The sequence below is a fragment of the Neophocaena asiaeorientalis genome, unplaced genomic scaffold (genome assembly GCF_003031525.2).
Source record: "Neophocaena asiaeorientalis asiaeorientalis breed wild unplaced genomic scaffold, Neophocaena_asiaeorientalis_V1.1 scaffold71, whole genome shotgun sequence".
NCBI lineage: Eukaryota > Metazoa > Chordata > Mammalia > Artiodactyla > Phocoenidae > Neophocaena > Neophocaena asiaeorientalis.
The window spans coordinates 886,494-913,976 of record NW_020175439.1 but is presented as its reverse complement, the minus strand read 5'-3'; the positions used below and the strand labels follow the sequence as shown (position 1 = coordinate 913,976).

The 27,483-nt window shown below is 37.8% G+C and overlaps 1 protein-coding gene across 1 annotated transcript in view; it reads left to right on the top strand.

Moving 5' to 3' along the window:
• The first annotated feature begins 3,974 nt into the window (after positions 1–3,974).
• Positions 3,975–27,483, top strand: part of NEDD4 (NEDD4 E3 ubiquitin protein ligase) — a 141,532-nt gene continuing 118,023 nt past the window's right edge. Inside the window, exons 1-4 of the mRNA XM_024767820.1 lie at positions 3,975–4,202; positions 17,735–17,808; positions 25,337–25,415; positions 25,517–25,555. Of these exons, the coding sequence (XP_024623588.1) occupies positions 3,975–4,202; positions 17,735–17,808; positions 25,337–25,415; positions 25,517–25,555 (420 nt within the window). The remainder of the gene's footprint in view (positions 4,203–17,734; positions 17,809–25,336; positions 25,416–25,516; positions 25,556–27,483) is intronic.

Genomic DNA, 27,483 nt, shown 5'->3' with positions numbered 1-27,483 from the left:
ATGTAAGCTAGTGGCTACCATATTGGCAATGTAGATATAAAAAGATTTCCTTCACTGAAGCAAGTTTTGTTGGACAGTACTAGACACGGTGACTATCTCTGAGAAGAGGCTCTGAGAACTCCCTTCCCACACTTGGATTTTCCCTTAAAGGTTAGATTCTTGGAATCCAAGAGTGGAGGTGACCTGTGTCTTGGGTACAGTCTTACACGGAAAGCTTTACAGAAGTGCCCACGACCCCTCCCTCATTCCAGAGTGGAACAGCAGCAGTACCGTAGAAGTAAGGCAAAAGGTAGGCTGGAGATAGGCCCCATGTCTCTGCAGCCACAAGGGTGTTTCCAGCCTGTGGAAACAACCACAGGAGCCGGGAAGGGCCAGGAGCAGATAAAAGAGGTCGGAGGACCTGAAGGGGTTTTCATCTTTGAGCTAAAATGGCCTGTATACCAGAAACAGATGAGAGTGCTGATTTCTCCAAGGATGCTGCAGGGTGAAGATGATAGGGCAGAGACTGCTAATTCCCTTCCTATATCCATTCCTCTCCAGTAACAGAAACTCAACAAGCCTTCCCAGAAAAAAAAGTCTCTTCCTATCCTGTATTTAGATACAGCCATGTGACTCTGATTTGTTTTTTTTTTGCGGTATGTGGGCCTCTCACTGTTGTGGCCTCTCCCGTTGCGGAGCACAGGCTCCGCAGCCATGGCTCATGGGCCCAGCTGCTCCGCGGAGTGTGGGATCTTCCCGGACCGGGGCACGAACCCATGTCCCCTGCATCAGCAGGCCGACTCTCAACCACTGCGCCACCAGGGAAGCCCTCATATCTGTTTTAAGAGTTTAAGTAGAAGGCTCCGTTAGCCTTTCTTAAAAATCGAGCATGAGACCTGAACTCCTTTCTTTATTCCTTCCTCTATCTTGTTGCCTACAACATAGATGTAATGGTTGGAGCTTTAGCCTCTCTCTGGACTATGAAGATAAGGGCCACACTCACAAATGGCAAAGCAGCCAGCCGTAAAGTTCCTGGATTTCTGATGTCTTTTGTGGAGCAAAGTAGCCATATTTACCCTGGCCTGCCTACCTCTAGACTTTTATAGAAGAGAACAATACAATATGTATTTTTTTAAATCCTACTAGTTTGGGTTACTAACAGCCAAATGTCATTCTAACTGGAGACCGCAACTAGAGACCAGTGGGACCAAGGATGCCAGCGTGGAACGATGAAGACCGTGTCGTGCCCTCCGTCCCCAAGATGATGTTGTACCACAACAGCCTACTAGAACTTAGAATCAACCTTAGAGGAAAGAGCGTTGAGGAGGAACACTGAGTTGATTAAGATTAGGTTTTTTACTACTGGGCAGACAGGAAACTTGAGGTGGGGACTAAGTTCTCTTACAGAATTAAATAGTAACATTCATAGTAACATTATATAGTAATATTAAAAGTAACATTCCCTGCACTACTGAGCTCTGGGTCTGAGATAGACTGCAAAGACTGTAGCCGAAACCATGGCAATGGCAATGGCAATGGATGAGGTACAGGGAGTTTAGAGTGGAAGAAGAGGAAGAAAAAGTGAAACTTAAAAGAACTCAAACGTCTAGTATCAGAAGACAGGCATCCAGCAGATATTATGGGAGAGAGAATTAAAGGATAACTTTCAAAAAGGACTTTTCTTTTGGTATTCCTTACAGAATTAACAACCAACATTAAAGTATCTTTCATATTGTTACCCTTGAGAGATCAGTTATTTAACACCAGAATTTTTTATCCCAAAGACTCATAAAATGAAGACAACTTCCACTTCTGCATTACAATTAATATTTTAGGCAGAGATAAAGAGGTTTAGGTACATAGACTATTAGGAGGTCTTGACGAGGTTTACTGATTTCTCATTTGTTTACTGCTCCTTTATCAGTCTGAAGGCTCATGTAAAAAGAGATTTGAAGGGAGAGCAGGTTCACGAACAAGAAATAGCATGGTGATGCCACTGGAGGTTGCTAGAATTGCCTAGCCTTGCACTTGGGGGCAATCTCTAGCAGAGGTGTGAGGCTGGGAACAATTATGCAGAATATCACATTCTTCAAACACGCCTCTTACATGGTTGTACACATACATAGTTATTCAAGTCAAATCAACATGAACTTAGTTGAAGGCAGCCTAGGTGGGCAAAAAGCCTGCATGAGTATACCATGCGATTGAGCGACATGTCCAGTTGAAGAGGGGTTTCTCATTCTACACAGCACTCTTGATGGTAGTGGTGATTATTGGACCACCAGCTAATACCACCTTCTCTATTTGAACTTCCTTATCATTCCAGGTACCAGATGCACAGGGCCTCTCCTAGCTTTTGGCTGGGAAATAATAATTACTGTAGTTCTTCATATGTCAGTTAACTGCCTGCTTAATTCTTATTATGATTTTGGATTCAGACAGAATAAGAAATCACGAGTCAAATCAGTGGTATTTGGAATTATCTTCACTATTGCCTATTGGCTATATGAGCTGACGCTTTACTTTATAAACCACTGGGATTTCTGGTTGATTTTATTACCAGTTTTAGGTTGTGTGTATCCTTCTCGTCCATTCATTAAATTTCAGTAGGAGGATGGAAGCTATTTCTATATGTTTGAAACCATGCCCTGAAATGACACATGAATGTCCTACTTAAAATATTAAAATGTGTATCAGAAAGAGATTAGGGAAAAGTATTATTTCCAAAATAAAAGAGCATACTAAATATTTTCAGATTTTACTCCTAACCTACTAAAAAACATAAGTATGTGACAGTTTATAAAACAAAGACATTAATACTATGATGGCTTTTAAAATTTAGTTAAGCCAACAATTCCTGACCTTTCTGGAATTCTACATTCATGTTTACTTAATTGCCACTTCTTTCTGCCTAGTACAGATGATAAAATTTGGATGATGTATTAGTAATCGAATTTTCATACATAACACAAATTAAATGGATCCTGCCAAACATAAAGTACAACAGAATCTTATGTAACAAACCAATAATAGTGGTATTTTAAATTGTTTATTCTGTGTTCCTTAAGGAAAATTTAAATTAGATTTTGAGATTCTAGAGTTTTGCAAATTTCTGCAACTGTAGGAAAAGGACAAGATATTAATTCTGGCTTAGACAATGAGTGCTTATCATTTTCCCCATTCTGTCTTTGGGTGGTTTGTTTGGTAAGAGTCTTCCTGTGACTGTGGAACTATAAACCCCATCAGACATGACTGTAAAATAAGCATGATTATTCCATAGCACAGGAGGTCCTAGTTTATTTTCCCCCTTCTTCGCTACTTTCCAGTGGTGCTGCAGATCAAGGCTTACTTAGCTAAGCAGATTTAGAGCATTAAGCCTGGAGGCTGGACGTTATTGGTAGGCTTTAAAGATGGACAGACCAGATGACAGGAAACATTGATTGGTACAGTGTTTACAAATCACAGGAGAGAATTTCAGATCCTGAGTCCAAGACTGATGCGATCCCTATAGGCCTCCCCGTTTGCTACCATGCTCAGGCTGGGCTTTGCCTGGGCGTCTCAAGGTCCAGCTTCTATTGGAATCGGCAGCCTTAACCGACAAAAAAGCGGTCTGATTTTTAGTTTGTGGAGAGAATAATATTAAGCTCTCCTGATCCCAGGTGGCTAGTCAGAGGCCGAGTTCTGGGGCGGATCTCAGTGAGACTCGTTGCCGAGGAAAGCCGCAGCTTTGTTTCCCCGGGGAAGGGCGGACGTCCTCCGGGCGCCACTGCCGGCTCGGCGCAATGCCCTGGAGCTGCCTGGCTCCCAGAGGCGGCCGCGTCAGCCACTATCCTCCTGGCGTGGGGACGGAAGGCACGCTCGCGTCGCGCGCGCTCCTCCCACCCGAGCCCCAGCACGCACGTTTTCCCACCGCGCGCGGTCCCCGCGCCCAGAGCCCCACGACGCGCGCCGCTGCAGAGGCGCGGCCGGCCCTCCCCGCCCTGCTTCCTCGTGCCATGCCGCCGGCCGGCCGCTGGGGTCGCTGTGCGCCCAGGGGAACACCGCCCCCTCTTCCTCCAATTCCTCCCGCCTCCTCCCTCTCCTCCTCCGCCTCCTCCCTCTCCTCCCTCTCCTCCTCACTACAGTTCCCACTCTCTGGGCAGGGGCGAGTGCGTCCGGTTTGCTGGAGCCATTCGGAAATGGCAGCTTGCGCGGTGGAGGTGTTCGGAGTCCCGGAGGACGAGGTGCGAGGGTCGCGGGGCTGCGGGGCGAGCTTCCCATCGCGCTGCCCATCAGCCGAACGGGAGGAGGCGGCGGCGGCCAGAGGGACTGCTGTCAGCGCCCTCCTCCCTCTGCGCGAGCTCCGGGAGCGCGCCGGGCGCCGTGGGGACTCCCGGGGCTGCCTGACGCGCGCAGGCGGGTGGGGTGGGGTGCTTTAGGGAGCCGCATTTTCTTCGCGAGCCTGTAGATTCTACACCCCGCTCTTCCCTGGAACAGCCGCCTTCCTTGTCATTTTCCTTCAGGAAGTGATGAGGAGGGGGGCTAGGCAGCCAGCGGCGTGAGTGCGCGGGGGCACGCGCAGCACCCCGCCTGCCCCTTCCTGCCACCCCCGGCCGAGTGTGCGTGAGCTCCGGGCGGGGGTGGGGCGGGGCGAGTTTCCCTGGAGCTTAGCATCCCAGCTGTTGATTAGCCTGCTCTGGCAGAGAGGCCCGTTGGGCTTAACTTTGTGGACTTTGACCTGAAGACTTACAAGAGAAATGTCATTAGCTGTTTGGGTTATTTCTTTTAAATTTGAAGTCCTTTAAAACCCCTTTACAGGAGACAGGGATGGGAAAGCAGGCAGATAGGTTTTTTTTCCCCCTTCTATTTAGCAGCAAGTGTCAAGTGTGGAAAGTTCACTCTGTGTTTCACTGGTCTTCACTGGTATTTTAAAAATTGAGCCAAAAAATATAAATATTTAAAAGAATTTCCCACAGCTGTTCACTCAAAATTCTGTGATTTGAGAATTGTCTCTTTTTCAGCTAAATAACTTAGGCTGGTTATGCCTTAATGCTTATTAAAAATAAGGCTATTTGTAAAGAGTAGTTACATTTTAAGTGAGATGTGCCTTCCCTGTGTTATTGGTGATTGTCTCAAAAATGGGAATGGGTGGGAAATGAAAGGCTATCTAGTCTAACAGTGACAAGTTAAGTTTGGGAAAAGATTTTAAGCATTCTTGTTCATTGACTAAACTGTTATATGTACCTGTTACCAGGATTAGACCCAGTTAACTGTAAATCCTTCAGCCTAATTTAGATTGATTGCTTAGATTTTCTAAGAGTGTTGTAATAGTGCCTTCTCTTAGTAACTTGGTATCTTCAAAAAACATCTTTTATAAAGTATCTTTTACATTTCTCTTGGAAGTTCTTGGTTTATAAACAGTGGGCAACTTGCTGATGCAAGCAAGTTATCTCCGAGCATTTTGAGAATGATTATGTGATGCAGTTAATTTCTTAGTTATTGCTACCAAAAGAGAAACAAAGTGATGGTGGACAAATGGTGGCAGCTCAGCAGTCCCTCAGGAAGGACAGTCAGTATATGGCTGAAGATAATATTCTAGCTAATGTTCCATTATTGTTCTGTAGAAGAGATCAGAGGAAAATAATGCAGTGTTGAACCTATGATAGCTTTCTTCTTATCAGTCTGATCTCCCTGCTTGCTACAATAAGTTGTTCAATGCAGATAATCTCAAACTGGCCTCCAACCCAATCAGGCTGGCCTTGGACTTTCTTTCCCTGTTGTTGTTACTACTCAGAGGTAGGCTCTGCTATTCCAGACTTCTCATATCACCTTCTTCCAGCAGAACCAACTGATCATAGCATCTTGCATCTTCTCTCTCTCTTTTCTTTGTACAGATTTGTTTTCAGTTGTCTGCTTCTCACATCACCCTTCTGCCCAGCTGAGATAAATTGGATCATGCCAGTTGCTGGGTGGTCAGTAAGCATCTGGGACTAAGGGCCCTCTGAACTGAGGTTTTCCTGAACTGGATGAAGGATTTGTACTTCTGGGCAGTTTCACTCTGTTCACAGGGTGGGGGTCCCGGTTGTCAGCCTCATGACTCAGATTTCCCTCCCACTCCCCTGTTCACTTTTTCCACGTTGAGGAAGAGAGTGAGATAGGCAGATAAAAGACATGATGATGAAGTGTCATCTTCTACTTCTTCCATTGTAATTTGGGTTATTCATTCGACAGACGTTTTTTAGCTGTCTGTTCTGTATCATGCAGTATGCTAGGCACTAGGTACACAGAAAAAAGAGCATCTGCCTGTTTTGTGAGAAGCTCAAAGTCTAGTGGGAAAGACAAAAATCACTTGTTTTCTAGTGGAGGTCGCCATCTCATCACTATCACTTGCCTTTTATTTTCTGGTCTGTCGCAAAAGTAAAAGTGGGCTTAGGAAAGCAACCCCCCCCTCCTTTTTTGGGAAGAAAAACACTGCAGCTATGTCATTTTCTAAAACTCACAGACTAGTGATTATAAGTAAGATAGGTTTGATATGACAGCAAAAAGAGATGATTCTTATTTTAAATTTGAAACTGAAACAAAGAAAAATGAATAGTAATGGGATAGAAGATAGTGAGAGAAGTGTAATTTAACCAGTATATACTGAAGAGCCGCTGAGTCACACTGTATGAGCATATTGGTGCTGAAGAATGCCAAAATTTAGGTCATTATATCTCTCTCTCACTTTGGGGTGGGTTTTAGCTCTTCTTCCACATATGTGTCTTTGAGTAAGAGATGGTCCTGGCTCCATGCATAGAATTTTGCCATTAAAGAATAGCAAACTAAGCAAGTAATATACTATAATTTATACCAAGGTTGCTCTGACAGTCTCTTGGGATTAACAGTAGAGGATAACTCCCGCTCAGCTGTGGTGAGGAGTGTGGTAGATATGGGGCCTGCCATTCAGCATACCTTTCCCCTTCATTTCAGTGGACTTCCCTGTTATGCAGAGGCTGGAAAGCTAAACACCATGTTTCCCAGACTCTTGCACTTAGCATTCTGGAAAGAGGTTGTGAAATAGGTTTCCCAGTGAGGTGCACCTACTTGAGACTGGGAAGGTGAAAATGAAGTGGGGCATAACTTCTTGCTTCCTTGGTTTTTTCTGCTGACAAGTGTAGTCATGTAGACACTGAGTTTTTCTACAAATGTGTTTCAGTATCTGTAACTTGTTTTGTGGGTATTGATAGGAAGTTACAGAAATAGCGGTCTAGATTTGGTATGTTCTTAAAGTCAACAGATCTGGCGGTGGCTCCTGATTACCTACCTTTCTGACTCGGGTACATGTAGCAGCTTCCTGGGTAGGCCAGTTCCGAGGTGTTTTCGGGTCCTCTGAAGACACAGCCTACAGCCTGCCTCTCCAGCTCTTCTAACAATTTTGGAAGCACCTAATTCCTTGTATGAGCATCTTTCTTCTTAAAATATCTAGAGTAATTTCTGTTTCCGACAACTGAAACCTGACTGAAACAAGGAAAAGAAGGAAGGAAATAAAGAGGAAAGGGTTGAGTCTCCATCGCCAGTTTGGGAGTAGAGTTTGCACATACAGAAGAATGGATGCCTCTCATGCTGACAGCTGCGACAATGCGTAAGAAACAGGGTAACAAAGAAGTGCATATTCTGACACTTCTGGACCCACTAACACTGAGCAGAAGCAGACCCTGCCTATCCTGGCATTGTACTGAGCCTGAGAACAAAGTTCCCAGCCTATATTCCCTGCACACAAAGAAGGAGAAGCACAGTGTGAGCAGCAACTGTGTTAGTATCTAACCCAATCTTTCATGTGTTGTTTTTGCCATTATGGCTTTTTTGCAACTTTTTAATTCCGGCATCATTCTAAAGTATTTTTTGTGGGTTTCCATGGGAACAAAGAAGTAGATATAATATAGTCTATTTTTAATAGTTTGCTTTTTAGTTGTTTAAAGCCAACAGAAAAGTTGGAAGTACAGTACGAAGAACTCCAAATCCTCCTAAAGCAGATTCTCCAACTGTTGATATTTCACCACAGTTGTTCCATAACCCTTTTTTTTTTTTTTTTTTTTTGCCATTTTCATTAGTGTTTTTGGAACCATTTGAGGGCAATCTGCAGACACGATTCCCCATCACCACTAAATACTCTAGTGTGTATTTTCCTAAAACAAGAATGCTTTCCTGCATAACAGCCATCCAACCCTCTAAGCCAGGAAGTCAACAGTGTTACGACACTACCATCCAATCCATAGATCCCATTCAGTCTTTGACCAGTGTTCTAATAATTTCTCTTCTTCCTTCACGGTCCAAGATCCCATCTAGGAGTGTATGTTGCATGTACTTTGTATCAGTTCCTCAGTCTTTCTTATCCTTAACAGTTGTAAGGAGTACAGGCTGTATAACCTATTGATGTTTCTCAACCTGGATCTGTTTACTGTTTCTCCATAATCATGTCAAGGCCACACTTTTGGGGCAGGGATCACAGAGATGATACTGTGTTCTTCTCAGTGTATCATATCAGGGGTACATGATTTTGGCTTGTCTCATGACTGTGGGTGATAACCTTGATCACTTGGTAATTTTGGTGTCTGCCAGGTTTCTTCTTGGTATCTTCACCGTTTTTTCCTTTATAATTGATTGGTATTTTGTGGGGACATATTCAAAGATTATGCTAGTATCCTATCCCTCATTCATCAGATCTCCATCCACTAGTTTTACTACCCATCGATGATGACTTCCACCTGAAACAAATGCCACTATTTTTTATTTCCATTTTTATTAATTGGCATTCTGTGTTAAGAAGAGCCTTCCCTTTCTTGGCCATTTGTTTATCCATTTATTTATTTATTTGTATCAGCATGGACTTGTAGAATCTCACCCTATTCAATGGGTTGTAATTCATTTCTATCCTTAAATATTTTATGGTTCACATTATTTGTTTGGCCAGTGGAAGCCCTTGCAGGGAGGTTCCTATGTTCTTGTGACAAGTCTGCATCATTCTTTTGAGCTCTTCATTACTTTTTTGGCAGAAGATGTTCCAAGATCCTCTTGTATTTTGCCTGGCCTGGCGCTGTCTGGGATCAGCCATTTCTCCTAGAAACATTGATTACATTTAGTGGGAAATGGTTTTTAGAAGCCAAGATCTGTGTGCTCACTGTGCTCAGTGCTACTGGATGCCATTGCTCTTCAGCCATCTCAGCAGAGAGAGCTGAAATGTATGTGTGTGCCACACATATATAAGTCAACACATAAATCTATAGTTATTTCTGTATCAATCTCTATTCATATATCTAAAAATAATTAATTCATATAAGTATCTCCAATTCAAATCTAATATTGTACTTCAGGGTTCTTTCTAGTCATAAGTACCTCCTCTAAAAATGAAAATGCTGTTTCATTATTCTCAATACATTTACTTATGTGCTCAGTCCATTTACTTATGTTTTCGGTGTAACTAGTTTCCCAGTCATGCAGGTATCTCCTCTGTCTGCACTTCTGCACCCCACTTTCAGCTCCCTGCATCCTTGGGTGCCACTGGGAGTACTGCTGTGTATGTCTATGCAACACTCTCCTCCTCTCCTCTGAGTCCCATGCCAGTGGGCATGCTCCTTAAGCCTCTCTGTATGACACCTCCCTCTTTGCCTCAGTGCCCCATGCAGGTGGGCATGCTGACTGTGCATCTCCATGAAACTCCTGCTTCCCCCAAACTCTGCCTCAGGCCTGCCATGGACTCCTCTGCACCAGGAAGAGAAGAGGAAAAAGGACTACAGTCTTTTTTAACAGCTAACTATTAGCAATTCATATGTCATATAGGAATAGAATCTCAGAGGCACCTTTTAAATACATTGCTTAGGGTGAGCAGGGGTATAAAAAATGGAATTTGACTAGGTTGTAATTCTGGCCCTGTCACAGGTCATCTGGCATAAGTTTTTGACATCTTTCAGAGCAGGATTTTTTTTCACATCTTTATTGGAGTATAATTGCATTAGTATCTGCTTTATAACAGTGAATCAGCTATATGTATACATATATCGCCATATCCCCTCCCTCTAGAGCCTCCCTCTCACCCTGCCTATCCCACTACTCTAGGTGGTCACAAAGCATGAACTGATCTCCCTGTGCTATGCGGCTGCTTCCCACTAGCTATCTATTTCACATTTGGTAGTGTATACATGTCCATGCCACACTCTCACTTCATCCCAGATTACCCTTCCCCCTCCCTGTGTCCTCAAGTCCGTTCTCTACATCTGCATCTTTATTCCTGTCCTGACCCTAGGTTCCTCAGAACCTTTTTGTTTGTTTGTTTTGTTTTGTTTTGTTTGCTGTACACGGGCCTCTCACTGTTATGGCCTCTCCCGTTGCGGAGCACAGGCTCAGGACGTGCAGGCCCAGCGGCCATGGCTCACAGGCCCAGCCGCTCCTCGGCATGTGGGATCTTCCCGGACCGGGGCACGAACCCGCATCCTCTGCATTGGCAGGCGGACTCTCAACCACTGCACCACCAGGGAAGCCCAGAACCTTTTTTTTTTTTAATTCCATTTATATATGTTAGCATACGGTATTTGTTTTTCTCTTTCTGACTTCACTCTCTATGATAGACTCTAGGTCCATCCACCTCACTAGAAATAACTCAATTTCGTTTCTTTTTATGGCTGATATTTTGATTGGGTTGTTTTTTTGATACTGAGCTGCTTGTATATTTTGGAGATTAATCCTTTGTCAGTTGTTTCATTTGCAAATTTTTCTCCCATTCTGAGGATTTTCCTTTCATCTTGTTTATGTTTTCCTTGGCTGTGCAAAAGCTTTTAAGTTTCATTAGGTCCTATTTGTTTATTTTTGTTTTTATTTCCATTTCCCTAGGAGGTGGGTCAAAAAGGATCTTGCTGTGATTTATGTCATAGAGTGTTCTGCATATGTTTTCCTGTAAGAGTTTTATAGTGTCTGGCCTTACATTTAGGTCTTTAATCCATTTTAAGTTATTATTATTATTTTTTTTTCGGTATGCTGGCCTCTCACCGTTGTGGCCTCTCCCGTTGCGGAGCACAGGCTCCGGACTTGCAGGCTCAGTGGCCGTGGCTCACGGGCCCAGCCACTCCGCGGCATGTGGGATCTTCCCAGACCAGGGCACAAACCTGTGTCCCCTGCATCGGCATGCAGACTCTCAACCACAGCGCCACCAGGGAAGCCCTTTTTTGAGTTTATTTTTGTATATGGTGTTAAGGAGTGTTCTAATTTCATTCTTTTACATGTAGCTGTACAGTTTTCCTAGCACCACTTATTGAAGAGGCTGTCTTTTCTCCATTGTATATTCTTCCCTCCTTTATCAAAGATAAGGTGACCATATGTGTGTGGGTTTACCTCTGGGCTTTCTATCCTGTTCCATTGATTTATATTTCTATTATTGCGTCAGTACCATACTGTCTTGATTACTGTAGCTTTGTAGTATAGTCTGAAGTCAGGGAGCCTGATTCCTCCAGCTCCATTTTTCTTTCTCAAAATGGCTTTGGTTATTCGGGGTCTTTTTTGTTTCCATACAAATTGTGAAATTTTTTGTTCTAGTTCTGTGAAAAATGCCATTGGCAGTTTGATAGGGATTGCATTGAATCTGTAGATTGCTTTGGGTAGTAGAGTCATTTTCACAATGTTGATTCTTCCAATCCAAGAACATGGTATATCTCTCCATCTGTTTGTGTCATCTTTAATTTCTTTCATCAGTGTCTTATAGTTTTCTGCATACAGGTCTTTTGTCTCCTTAGGTAGGTTTATTCCTAGCTCTTTTATTCTTTTTGTTGCAATGGTAAATGAGAGTGTTTCCTTAATTTCTCTTTCAGATTTTTCATTAGTGTATAGGAACGCAAGAGATTTCTGTGCATTAATTTTGTATCCTGGTACTTTACCAAATTCATTGATTACCTTTAGTAGTTTTCTGGTAGCATCTTTGGGATTCCCTATGTATAGTATCATGTCATCTGCAAACAGTGACAGTTTTACTTCTTTTCCGATTTGGATTCCTTTTATTTCTTTTTCATCTCTGATTGCTGTGGCTGAAACTTCCAGAACTGTGTTGAATAATAGTGGTGAGAGTGGGCATCCTTCTCTTGTTCCTGATCTTAGTGGAAATGGTTTCAGCTTTTCACCATTGAGAATGATGTTGGCTGTGGATTTGTCATATATGGCCTTTATTATATTAAGATAAATTCACTCTATGCCTACTTTCTGGAGAGTATTTTTTATCATAAATGGTGTTGAATTTTGTTGAAAGCTTTTTCTTCATCTATTGAGATGATCATATGGTTTTTATCCTTCAGTTTGTTAATATGGTATATCACATTGTTTGATTTGTGTATACTGAAGAATCCTTGCATTCCTGGGGTAAACACCAGTTGATCATGGTGTATGATCCTTTTAATGTAGAGCAGGATATTTAATTCAGCTGATTTGCCTGTCTCCTAGCTATGTCTATTGTTAAGAATATTCTACAGCACCTGGAGACATGTAAGATTGCTGATTCGAATTGCTAAACCCACTGTTCTACTGAATTGATGTTACTGACCTCTTCCTTCTTGAAGCTTCTATTTCGTCTGGTTCCCATCTCAATCCTGTCGAAGTTTTAAGAGGATAAATGAATGTAAGGCTAAGAGGTCTGCAGATAAATGACAGGAGGAAGACACAGCACAGACAAATGGAAAAAGGGTTTGAAAAGACTTTTATGGAATAAATGTGTCTGTAGCTCAACATAACCTCCTGGCCTGACCCAAATGTCTGGCTTCCTTCGTGTGAGCCATGTTGGGGCAATGAAGAGAGTAATGTGAACAAACAATCATGTCAGTGCATATGGATGCCTTAATGAAGATATCCTCCTTCAAAGTAAAAGAGTCAATTGAAATATAATCATAGCTGCCTTTAATTGAATGCTTGCTATATGCTGCGCTCCAGGTTCTGTGTTCTTAATGCTTTCGCTGTAATTGTCATAACAGTCCTGCAAAACTAGGTAATGCTCTCCCCATTTTACAGATAGGAAATCTGAGATTGTGATTTGCTCAAGGACTTATCTCAGTAGGTAGCAGATCTGGGATCGAAACCCAGAACTCTTTTGTAACAAAGACATGGTCTTTCCTCTGTCCTACTGCACATAGTTGCTCAAATAAAAGAATTTAACAGAAGAGATTCTTTCTCAGCAAGATGATGAATGGAACATGTGCAAAATTAACTTGTAATTGTTCCTCTGTTCTTCCAGATCTTCTGTGGGTTTTTTTTTGTTCTTGTAGCTTGTAGGTGGACCTATGAAGTACTTGAATTCTGTATTTGCCTGACAAATATTTGTTGAACTCTTACTATATGTAGGGTGTTTGAGTCAGGCTGTGAGGCTATAACGATGGACAGCAGACTTTACTGAATTTACAGCCTAGAGGGAGAGAGGGCCATTAAATATATAATCACACATTAATGTTTTATAAATGTTTTGAAGGAAAAGGAGTGTAAGATAAAAATATATAACAGGAAAGAAAAGAATTAACCTTATATGGAGGAGGGGAGAGAGTATGAGGAAAAGCTGAGGAAGTAGACTAAGGATGGATAGGAGTTAGCCAGGCAGTGGAGGAAAAAAGCCTTCTAGGTAAATAGAACTGCATGTGTAAAAGATGAAATGGAGAGGAACGTAAAGAAGGCTAGAGTGTTGGAGAGAGAGGGATGGTATCAGGAGGTGAATCTGTAGAGGAGAGGAGAGCAGAACCCAGTGAGGCAGGGCCTGAAGGCTGTTTATTAAGGATTTTGTATTGGATCCCAAGTGGAATGGAAATTCACTAAATGCCTGTGTGAGCTACACACATCATCGTCATCATCATTATCAACATTAACATTGCTATTTTTTTAATAATTTTTTTCCTCATGAAGTTAACATTTTCTTTGCTTGTTATTTCTTCATTTCTTCCTGCCCCTCTGACTTTCCATCTGTGATAACTTTTTTTCTGCCTGAAGTACATCCTCTAGAATTTCTTTCAGTGAATGTTTCCTGCTAATGAACTTCCTTGGTTTTTGTTTTTGGCTGAAAATGACACATCTTTGCCTGCAATTTACAACCTTTCCATTTTGCTTTCAAAAGTCAGTAAAGCTGTCTTGTGAGTGAAAGGGGAAGATTCCAGCTTTAGTGAAGAGCCCTGATCTGCTTGAGGATAATGTTTCTTTTTTGATTAAGGAAAAGATGTTTCAGTTTTGTTTCTTTTTTACTCATTTGAGTACTATCCAGAATTCTGTTAATAATACTTTTAATATCATGATTCTAAAATTACTTAAGAGTTTGGTCTCTAGTTGCAACTTACTTGTTCTTCTCCTTCATTTTCAAAGATGATGTGAGATGTGATCTCTGCTTATGGATGTGATTGAAGAGAGCTATTTGGACAATTTTCTATCATAACTTTCTAAAATGAAGTTAAATGAATGCAAATATGCAAATAAGCGGCATTTCTTATTTAATTTTCTGAAAGAATCTTAAATCACTGTAGCTTTACATCATTTAACCACAGCATCTAAAGTAAGTAGTTCTCATCTTTGTGGTGGGAAATGCAAGGATAAAGTTTAAAAGTTGAATGTATCTGTGACTGCAAGTTATCATCCCCTGGAATTGTTTTTAGTTAATGCTTGCTAAAAACAAGAGACTTCTGGGGGATAGTTTCAGTAGAGGCTAACATGAATGATTTTAAGTCAGGAGCTCCACAAATATGGATTAACTTTTTTAGAGAGGTATATGATCATTTCTTTCCTCAATTAAGGTCATGTACAAATTATAAACACTTGTCTGCACTTAGAAAAGGTAAGATTATTTGCTGAGGGCACCTTTGATTATACTTTACCACTTGAAAAAGATTTTACTTATTAAGTCATCAGAGAAAAGATTTCTGATTTTCAGAATCAGTCCTACTATAAAGTATAGCCACTTTCCAGTCAACTGGTATAGGAGAATTCAGCTGTAGGGCCAATAGAATATTTTAATTGGCCTAATTATTCAATGACCTTACAAGAAAAAAATGGTAGTTCTGTAAATCTCTTCAGATTTTTGGAAATCGATTCCCACAGAAAACTGAAATTTCAGTTTATGTTTTCCTCTCTGATTTTCAATTCTACCTTTATTTCTGATACTTGAGGATTTCTCTTCTTACTTGCAAGATCAGCTGTATATTTAATTATATTTGGTGATGGAGGAAAGTTATAAAATATCTAGCATCTCTAGTCAAGGATTTTTGTATTATCTGAATTTGTCATCTGAGTTTTGAAGCTGATAGAATATTTCTGTTATCATATTTATTTAATGAAACCTCCAGGAATAAGGGTGGGTCTAAGTATTTAGAAATGGAAGAAGATTGAAATAAATACCCTATGATATGTATATTTTCCCCCACCCAGATCTCTCCTCAGAAAAGAGTATGACCTACTACTTGCTGATGGAATAATTTTATTATTTTTAAAAATTTTTATACAGTTTTAAAAGGTTACTTTCCATTTAGTTATTACAGAATATTGGCTATATTCCCCATGATGTACAGTACATCCTTGAGCCTATCTTACACCCAATAGTTTGTGTCCCACACTCTTATATTGCCCCTCCCTGCCTCTCCCCACTGGTAACCACTAGTTTGTTCTCTATATCTGTCTGCTTCTTTTTTGTTTTATTCAGTAGTTTGTTGTATTTTTTAGATTCCACATATAAGTGATATCAAACAGTATTTTTCTTTCTCTGTGTGACTTATTTCACTTAGCATAATGCCCTGCAAGTCCACCCATGTTGCTGCAAATGGCAAGTTTTCATTCTTTTTTATGGCTGAGTAGTATTCCAGCGTGTGTGTGTGTGTGTGTGTGTGTGTGTGTGTGTGTGTGTGTGTGTACCACATTTTCTTCCCATTCATCTGGCTGATGGAATAATTTTAGAATAAAATCAGTTAGATTGCTCTCTGTTGGGCAACATTTATTTCACATTTGTTGATCTTATAAATGCTACTGTGAATACTGTTGTACTTATGGCCTTGTGTACATGAGTGAGAGTTTATCTAGGGGTTATATCTAAAAGTACAATTTCTGGGATATTGATTTAGAACTTTTAGTAGATATTGCCAAATATCTCTTCAAAATTATTCTTCAGTTTATACCCCCACCAACAGAATATTAGAGTTCTCTCTTGTGCTTGCTTTGGCAGCACTTACACTAGAGGTCTCTTTTATTACTGGTGAAATTGAGGATCTTTTTATGTGTTTATTGGCCATTCTCTATGATTTCTTGTATTATGTTGTTTAAACTTCACTTAGTGGCTTTTAGGAGTTCTTTATATAATCTGGATAATCATAATTTGTCCATGGTGTATATATTTTCGATATTTCCACCCTGTGTATCCCCTTGTCTTTTCATTTTGTTCATGTCATCTTTTTCCATATGAAATATATAAACATAATTTTAGTGTCAAATCTAACAATTTTTTCCATTAGAGTTTGTATTTTTTTAATCCTTTCCTACTCCAATGTCAGAAATATTCTAAAGTATCTTATGAAAATTTTAAAGTTTTCTTTTAGAATTTGATGTATCTGCAGTTTGGTTTTAGATATAGTATAAGATAGTGATCAAATGTTATAGTTTACCTCTTTACACATTCTCACTTTTCCCTGTGAATTTTAGAATCATTTGTTAAGAGCTATGAATTAATTCAAGGAGGGGAGTTGAAATTGTATTGAATTTATAATTTACTTTGGAGAAAACAGATAATAATATTAAATATTTACTTCCATGAACACAGTGAATTTCTTCATTTTATTTTTCTTATTTTCTTCAATAATTTACAAATTTTATCCATAAAGGTTTTTGACTTTTATTAATTTTATTTGAATGTATCTAACAGTTTTGCTTACTTGTAAATTTTTAAAATGTGCATTCTGTTTTATAGTATTTTTTTACCCACCTTTTTATTTGAAAAATTTCAAATCTATGAGACAATAAAAAGAATAGTATAGTGAACACTTGATTACCCGTCAGCTAGATCCATAAATTGGTAACATTTTGCTTATTCCTTTTATTTCCATACACACACACATATGCTCATGTTCAACTTTTTGTTTGCTGAGCCATTTAAGAGTAAGTTGCAGGGTTTATCTTACTTTGTCCCTAAATACTTCAATATGTATCTCTTAAAAGTAAGACATTCTTGGGCTTCCCTGTAAAAAAAAAAAAAAAAAGTAAGACATTCTTATATAAAACCTCATAATACTATTATGATACCCAATTTAATGTTTCCTACATTAAAATATCAATACATTATAGTTTTATTTAATGTATATTTTATTGAATGGGATTTTTAAAATAATTACCTAAGTAATTATTACAAATGATTATGAGCTCTGAATTTTGTGTTATCCTGTACCTAGCAACAATGATAAATCTGTATCAGTTCCAATAATTTGTCTTTAGATTTTCTTGGAAGCAATGATAAATTCTTAGTCATTATAACAATTTGGCTCCAGCTTTTTTGGCTTTTCTTTGTAGATAATCAAGTCATTAAAAATACCAATATAGTTTTTATTTTCCTTTATATAGCTTTTAATCAAATTAATTTCTAAAAAATATTCTTCCAGTTAATTTTAATATCCTGTTACCTTATTTTATATATGTGTATATATATATATATATATATACACACACACACACACACACACATACATATATATATATATAAAGATAATGTGTCTTGAGTAAGTTATAAATATATGAAAATAAAATACAAATTTTTGTATTTTAGGAAACTTCCCGAATTGTGAGGGTAAAAGTTATAGCTGGAATAGGCCTTGCCAAAAAGGATATCTTGGGAGCTAGGTAAGTGTAAGAAGTTGGGTTGTAATTTTAAAACTTTGTATTTATTAATTAGTTTTTTTCCAAACTTTGGTTAGATGAAAAATTGAGTAATATTATTAGTAAGCTGTTGTATGAGGTAGAATAATGTTTCTAGTTGGTGGTTTACTAAATTCCTTGACATCTGAATTGCAGAGTTTGTGAACTTAGGCAAAGGTATAACTGAGAGTGGTAGTTATAAGATACATTATTGAGTTCTGTTTCTGAGAATCAGTAAAATTCTAACAGACGAATCCTTTTGCAGATAACAACCATAAACTCTGAAAATATTATAAAATCCAGCAAGTTAAAGGCAGTGGAGAGTGAACAGAGTAGGTAGAGAGTCTATTGGAGAGTCCATGTTTGGAGGTGTGGAGTTGTACTGAGTGAGTCTCCAATTTTATGAATTAGTCTGAGGCCACATGGAATCAGAACATGGAAAAATTATAATATTCATAGCCTGGGAAATCAGAAGACTTACTCTGAAGAAAACATGACAATGGTGGGGATTCTGGAAGGGAAAGAACTGGAGAGGAAATTCCCAAACTATGTCCACTGACATTTTTGGCTGACCCTGAATCACACACATGATAGCAGGTTCAAAACAACTCATTGGAGGACAAAAGATCTGAACAGAGATCAGGATTGCTGCCCAAGAAACAGAGCTTGTGGTTCTTGTCCAAGTAAGATAATTAATTACATGATAAAAGCAAACAAATTCTCATCAAAGAGAAAGTACACTATCCACAGTCTCCACAATTTAACATTTATAATGTCTAAGATATAATCCAAAGGTATGTAATTTATAAAAAGCCAGGAAAACGAAACACATTCACAGTAGAGAAAAGAAAATATGCTCACAATAAGTCAAAAGATTGGAAATCTCGGGAATGAAACAGAAACCATAAAAAATGAAAATTCTAGAACTGAAAAATATAATATTTAAAATTAAAATTCTCGGATGAAATTAACAGCAGAATGGAGATGATGAGGAAAAATTAATTGAACTTAAAGATAGATCAATAGAAATGATTTCCCAACCGGAGATGAGAGAGAAACAAAGATTTAAAAATGTTTCTAAATGAACAGAGCGTCAGGGACTTGTTAGATAATATTGAACAGTCTAACATACATGTACTTGGAGTCCTAGAAATAGAGGAGAGAGAATGAGGCAAAATGTTGTTTGAAGAAATAATGGCCAAATTTTTTCCAAATTTGATGAATGACACAAGTTTATAGTACCAAAAAAACACCAAGCAGGATAAACACTGAGAAGAACATACAGAGGCACATAATAGTCAAGCTGTTGAAAACAAAGTATAAAGAAAAATTCTGACAGAAGAAACTCAGAAAATGACAAATTACATACAAGGGACCTATAATTCAGTTGAGTACTGACTTCTCACCAGAAACTATGGAGGCCAGAAGAAAATGGAACAATAGAATAGCTGTCAATCTAGAGTTCTCTACTATATTCAGTGAAAATATTCTTCAGGATGATGACAAAATAACATTTTCAGATAAAAGAAAACTATGAGACTTTGTCATTGGCAGACCTGCACCATGATAAAAGCTAAAGGAAATTCTCCCAGCTAAAGAGGTAGATATCAGATGGAAACTCAGGTCCTCAGAAAGGAATGAAGAGCATCAGAAATGGTAAATATCTAGAAACATATGAAAGACTTTTTGTTCTTTTCATCATAATTTTTTAGAAAAAAAATATGCCTGTTTATATCACCACTTACTGTTTTGTATTGTCTCATAGATGGAATACATATAACAACTATGGCATAAAGGACAGGGATGGTATGCATTATGAACCTTTTTAGTAGAGTGTACTATATTAAGTGTAAGTGGAATAAAAAGTAAGCATGTATATTGTAATACCTAGATAAATCACTAAAAAATAATGTAGGGCTTCCCTGGTGGCGCAGTGGTTGAGAGTCCACCTGCCGATGCAGGGGACATGGGTTCGTGCCCCGGTCCGGGAAGATCCCACATGCTGCGGAGCAGCTAGGCCCGTGAGCCATGGCTGCTGAGCCTGCGCGTCCGGAGCCTGTGCTCCGCAACGGGAGAGGGCACAGCAGTGAGAGGCCCGCGTACCGCAAAAAAAAATAAAAATAAAAAAACAAAAAATAATAATGTAAAGAATTATAGATTAAAAAGCAATAGAAATTTTAAAATGAAATTCTTGAAAAAATAAAATAGTTAAACAAAAGGCCAGGAAAAGAACAAATGATCAAAAAAGAGAGAGAGAGAGAGAAAGGGGAGAGGGATGAATAGAAAACTAGTAATAATTTGATACACCTAAATCTAATCATAACAATAATTACATTAAACATTAGTGGACTAAGGTGAATATGAGGTAGAAATTATTAGAATGGATTGAAAAAGAAGACCCAACTAAATGCTGTCTATAAATGATGTACTTAAAATATAAAGACACAAGTAAGTTGAAAGAGAAGGGATGCATAGCCATACAAACAAGCATGTGAAGACTGAAATGGATATTTTAATATCTGATAAAAGAGATTTCAACACAAAAATTATTTCCAGATACTTCACAACAGTATAAGAATAAATTCATCAAGAAGGTAAAACAATCAAAGTTGTGTGTTGCTGCCAAGAGAACTTGAAAATATATGAAGCAAAAGTTGACAGAATTAGAGGGAGAGAGAAAAAATTTCACAATCATAGTTGGAAACATTAGCTCTCTCTCAGCAGTTAATAAAACAAGATTAAAAAAAACAACAAAACAGTAAGTTGAACAATATTATGAACTTTGATGCAAAGAACACTTCCTAACAACCGCCAAATACACATTCTTTTCAAGTGTACATGGTATATTCACATTATTTATCGATTGCTGCACAACTATAATTCCCTCAAACTTAGCAGCTTAGAAGAACACATTATTTATGATTTCATAGTTTCTGTGGGTCACAGAGTCTGTGCAGGGTTTAACTGGGTCCTCTGCTTCAAGGTCTTGAAAATCTGCAATCAGGCATTGGCCAGGGCTATGGTTTCATCTGAGGCTTGTTTGGGGAAGCATACACTTCCAAGCTCATGTGGTTGTTGGCAGCATTCAGTTCTTTCAGACTGCCAGATTGAGGGCTTCAGTTTTTTGCTGGCTATCAGCCAGAGGCCATCCTAAGTTTCTTGTCACATGGCCTTCATATGACAACTCACAGGATAGCAGCTTGCTTCTTCAAAGCTATCAGAGGAGAGAAAGTCTCCTAGCAAGATGGGTTACAATCTTTTGTAATGTAACCACATACATTTTATCACTTTTGATATAATTATTGGTTAGAATACACAATCCTTCCCATATTTACGAGGAGGGGAATACAAAAGGCATGAACATTAGGAGGTGGGGATAAAAGAAGCCACCCTAGAGTCTGTCTGCCATATTATGCTGGGCAATAAAACAGTAAATCAAACAAGTGCAAAATTTACATTATTTTCAAGGGCATATGGTACATTCACCAATTTAGGCGATGTGTAAGACCACAGGACAAATCTCAAGAATTTAGAAAAGATTTAAATCATGTGGAGATGTTCTCTGATAACAGTGGAATTAAGTTAGAAACCAATAGCATCCCAAATATTTGGAAATAAAACAATACACTTTCTTTTGTTTATAAGACAAAGAAGGAATCAAAAGATAAATTAGAAAACATTTTGAACTGAATGAAATTAAAATATAGCAACATCAAAATTTGTGAGATGCAGCTAAAGTATTAGAGGAAAATTTATAGTTTTAAAATGTTTAACTTAGAAAAGGAGTAAGATCTAAACTTAGTAAAGGAGTAAGATCTAAATGAATGGCTTGAGTTCTGAGATTAAGAAATCAGAAAAAGAAGGGCAAATTAATTCCAAAGTAAGTAGAAGGAAGAAAATAATGATAAGGGCAGAAATTAGTGAAATAGAAAATGGACAATGATAGGAAAAAATCATTGAAATGAAAAGCTCATTCCTTGAAGGGATCAATAAAAATTTTAAACTTCAAGCTAGACCAATCAAGAGCAAAACAGAGAGAAGGCACGAATTACCATAATGGAACAAAAGCAGAGGCATTGCTATAGACCCTATGGAAATGAAAAAGACAGAAAGGGAACACTGTGCACAACTTAATGCCAGTAAAGAATCATGCACAACTTAAATGAAGTAGACAAAATCTTTGAAAGGTAGAAATTACCAAAATTGATCACAGAAGAAATAGAAAACTTCAGTAGCCCTATATTGAACCATATATAGCAATATATGATCAGGTGGGATTTTTCCTATGAATATAAGGTTTGTTCAACATTTGAAAAAAGTCAACCACTGTAAATCATCACATTAATATAGCACAGAAGGAAAAACATGCATGATCATTTCAATAGGTGTAGAAAGTACATTTGTCAATGTTCAACACCCTTTTATGATAAAAACTCTCAACAAACTAATAACAAAATGCAGAATTAGTTTAACATATGAAAATTAATCAATGTAATATACCATATTAATAGAATAAAAGAAAAACATGATCATTTCAATAAAAACAAAAAAAGCATCTGACAAAATTCAGTACCCAATCATGATACAAAGTCTTAGCAAACTAGGGATAGATGGGAGTTGTAGACATGATTAAGGTTTTCCGTGAGAAAGACAATAGCTAATATCATGCCCAGTGATGACAGTCTGAATGCTTAAACTTAAACTCAGGAATAAGAAGCGTTGTCTGCTCTCACATTCAGTTCAACACTGTACTGAGTGTCCTAGCCAAGTAATATGACTAGGAAAAGAAATAAAAATAATGCAGACTGAAAAGGAAGAAACTTTTTACTTGTAGACTGTCTGATCATGTACATAGAAAACCCTAAGGAATCTCAAAGAAGCTGCCAGAACTAAAATATAAGACCACAAGATACAAAGCCAGTGTACCAAAATTAGTCATATTGTTATATCCTATCAATCAATTAACAATTGGAAAATGAATTTTTAAAATCTCTGTTTACAATAATATAAAAATTGAAAACTTAGAAATAAATTTAACAAAAGATTTGCAAGCACTGTACACTGAAAACTATAAAACATTCCTGAGTGAAATTGAAGATCTAAATCAATGGATAAATATTTTCATATTCATGGATTGGAAGATTCATTATTGTTAGAGTTGTATTTCTATCCAAATTGAATAGATTTGGCTCAATCCCAATCAAAATCCCAGCCATGTTTTTTTTTTTTGGAGAAATGGATAAGTGATTCCAGTATTGTTATGGAAACTCAAAAGACATAGAATAGCCAAAACAATTTTGAAAAAGAAGAACATAGGTGGAAAACTTATGCTACATAATTTCAAGACTTTCTATACAGCTATAGGTAATCAAGACAAAGTAGCATTGGCCTGAGAACAGATATATTGTTCAGTGGACTAGAATAAAGAGTGTAGAAGGATACACACACCCCCACACACATACACATATACATGTACATGGTCAGTTGCTTTAAGCATTAAGGTAATTCAGCAGAAAGGATAGTCTTTTAAGTACATGATACTAGAACAACTGGTTATCTATATGGAACAAAATGAAGCTCTTTCCTTATCACACATAATATAGAAAATAAGAGCTAAAATTAATAAACTTCTAGAAGAAGACATAGGAGAAAATATTTGCTCTACTGAATTACACGAAGATTTCTTGAATGGGACTCAAAAGATATGAACCTAAAATTTAGAAAGAAAAATGTTGAAACAGACTTCATCAGAATTAAAAACTTTTGTTGTTTGAAAGACACAGTTAAGGAAGGGAAGAGGCAAGCCACAGATTGGGAGAAAATGTTTTCAAAACATATATCTGACAAAGGCCTTTAATTCATAGTGTATAAAGACCTCTTACAACTCAATAATAATATGGTAAAATGGCCAATTAAAAATAGGCAAAACTCTTGAACAGACATTGTCTGTGGACTTTCCAGGTGGAAATATCTAGCTGGGTGGCGAGATCAGGAATATATATTTATATTTATGTTTTATATTTGAGAGGATATAGTTAGTTGTTAAAACCATGGATGAGACTGTGAAGGAAATATGTAGAGAGAAGAAAAGGGAGAACCAGAAGGGACTTGTGTCATGAAAGCTAAACGAGATGAGTTTCAAAGAGGAAATGGTCAGTATTATCAAACCTACAGAGGACCAGTAAAATAAGTGCCTAGAAAGTGTCTATTGTTTTAGCAAGATTGGTGACTTTTCAAGGAATGGATCTGAAGGAAAGAGGTGGAAACCAGATTATAGGACTGTGAAGAGCACTGGGAGTTGAGGAAATGAGGAAAGGGAGGTCGTATGCCATCACGGTTAAGCGCAGGGCCTCTGGAGCCAGGTGCTTGAGTTTCAGTTCTTGGCTTTTCCGCTTCCTAGCTGTGTGATCTGGGATGAGTTGACTTACCTCTCTGTGTAAAATAGAGATAATAATCATACCTACCTCATAGGTCATTATGAGGATTCCAAAATTTAATATATATAAACTGTTTAGAACAGCGCCTGGCACAGAGTAATTGCTATATAAATGTTAATTGTTATTATTATTACAGATTATTCTCTTGGAAAGTTTGAGACAGAAAGAAAAGAAATCTAGTTTGCTTTGCTGGAGGCAGGAAGGAGAGTCAAGGAGTTGGGGGAGTTTAATAACATTTCTATGTCTGGAAAAACCTAGGTCAAAGAAAAGCTGGAGATATAAAAGGGAGAAGTCAAAATAGATGAGGTAAGGTTCCAGAGGAAGTGGGAGGAAACTGGACAAGGGCGATTGGGTAAAATACCTGCATCACTGAGGTTAGGAGTAAGATGGGCTCTGATAAATACCAGGATGTTGGGAGTATTACAATGACTTTGATTTTTGTCAATTAAAGTAAAAGGTGAGGTTGTATAAGGAAATGGGAGGAGGAGTTTGTGGTGAATGGTGGGTACTTGGGATCCCCAAGAGAAATGGGAGAAATTTGACCATGGACAAGTAAAATGTCTAAAGTCTTTTGCTTTGCAAACCTAAATATCACAAGGTTTTCCTTCTCCATGTCTCTTTGTACAAGGGGTTACATGTCATATAATTATTTTGAACTGAAGCACTTTGCCTTTATTTTGTAAAAAGAGTTTATACCCATGAGATAACTTGGAACAACCTGAGGTCTTGCAAAGCTATTCTTGAGAATCATTGAATCAACCTTCTTAACCCAAAAGAGGAAGACATGTAATAAAGATAAAACAAAATTTCAAAAATCTTAAAAGGTTGGAAATCATTAAATTGTGATTAAAAGGTTTTCTTTCTAATTCTTTGTCTATGTCACTAACACAGTATTTCAGCTTTTTAACAAAATGCAAAGATTGCTATAATTACTTACCCCTGCCTAAGGAACCCTTACTTTTAAGTGTAGGAAGTAATTGTAGAAATTAACAAGGAAAATTCTGTGATTTTTATAGTTCGAGTAACCTGAGTTTGGGAATAAGCAACAATTAACTTTTTTTTAAAAATTTTAACAGTGATCCTTATGTGAGAGTGACCTTATATGACCCAGTGAATGGAGTTTTTACAAGTGTGCAAACGAAAACCATTAAAAAGGTTAGACTTAGCAGTATTCAAAATTTTCAAAAATATACTTGTTTTATTTTTATATGACAAAATACTAAAAAGTTAGTTATAATACGTTTATTGTCTTTTAGACTTTGAATCCAAAATGGAATGAAGAAATATTATTCAGAGTAAGTATGCATTTTATTTCATTATAACAACAAAGATTTTTCTCAGTAGGTTAAAATGATAAGTTCTCACTTACAGTATTCTTAAATGTATCTTATAAGAATTTGTAAAAATTTAAAGGACTTAAATCTAGGTATCCCCATTTTGACATGGCCCTGGAACCATTTATCTTATTATGAAAAACATATGTAAGGTAATGAAGAGGTAAAGGATAATTGTAAACCTGGAATTATCTTATTCTAATTTAATTCTGATTTAGAGAACAGTCTTATTCGAATTTTGCAGATTTTGATTTTAAAGATGATGCAATATTTGTGTCTCTCCAGTCATTTGTTTATTTATTTGTTTATTTTTGGCTGTGTTGGGTGTTTGTTGCTGCACACAGGCTTTCTCTGGTTGCGGTGAGCGGGGGCTACTCTTTGTTGCAGTGCACAGGCTTCTCATTGTGGTGGCTTCTCCTGTTGTGAAGCACGGGCTCTAGGCACGTGGGCTTCAGTAGTTATGGCATGCAGGCTCAGTAGTTGTGGTGCATGGGCTTAATTGCTCCACAGCACGTAGGACCTTCCCGGACCAGGGATCGAACCCATGTCCCCTGCATTGGCAGGCGGATTCTTAACCACTGCGCCACCAGGGAGGTCCCCAGTCTTTTGTTAAATACACTGATCCAGGCAAGAGATGATGAAGGCCTACCAACAAGTGGATACATTTCTTCTTATACACCCTCCAGTCACATTCCTGCCTTCCTCCTCACCTCGCCTCACTATCCCATAAGAGCAAACTCCAGTCAGCACTTATTTCAGGTTCCCAGGAGGGCCCTCAAACTGACAATGACATGTATATGGAAACAATGATTCATATAACTATGGATTTCTCATCAGAAACTGTGATGAAACAGTGTAATTAAAGTAGCAAAGAAAAAAGAATAGTCAACTCCAAATTCTATATCTAACAAAAATATCCTTCAGGAATGACAGTGTGATAAATGTATTCTAAGCTGAGGAAAAATACGAGAATTATACTTGGAAAACTAAATACTCTTCTCTCAGTAATTGGTAGGATAAGTAGACAAAAAATTCAGTAAAGATACAGAAGTCCTGAACAACACGATCAAATCAGTTTTATTTAATTGACATTTATAGACTTTCCACCCAACAGCAGCAGAACACATGGTTTTTAAAATTGCACATGGAATATTTACTGAGTATGCTGAGCCAAAACCCAAACCTCAACAATATTAAAAGAATTTAAATCATGCAAAGTATGGTCTCTGATTATAATGGAATTAAAGTACAAATTAGTAACACAAAAATATCTGAAAAATCCTCAAATATTTGGAAGTTAAACAACACACTTCTAAGTAATCCATGAGTCAAATAAGAATTGTCAAGGGGAATTAGAAGATATTTTAATAGAATGAAATAAAAATACAGCATCAAATGGATAAAGAAGATGTTATATATATACATACACAATGGAATACTACTCAGCCATAAAAGAGAATGAAGTAATGCCATTTGCAGCAACATGGATGGACCTAGAGATTATCGTACTAAGTGAAGTAAGTCAGAAAGAGAAAGACAAATACCATATGGTATCATTTATATGTGGAATCTAAAATATGACACAAACAAACTTATTTACGAAATAGAAACAGATTCAAAGACATAGAAAACAAACTTATGGTTACCAAGGGGGAAAGAGGGTGGAGAAGGGATAAATTAGGAGTTTGGGATTAGCAGATACAAACTACTATATATAAAACAGATAAAGAACAAGGTCCTACTACATAGCACAGGGAACTATATTTAGTATCCTGTAATAAACCATAATGTAAAAGAATATGAAAAAGAAAAAAAATATATATATATCTCTGAATCACTTTGCTGTACACCAGAAACTAACACAACATTGTAAATCAACTGTACTTCAG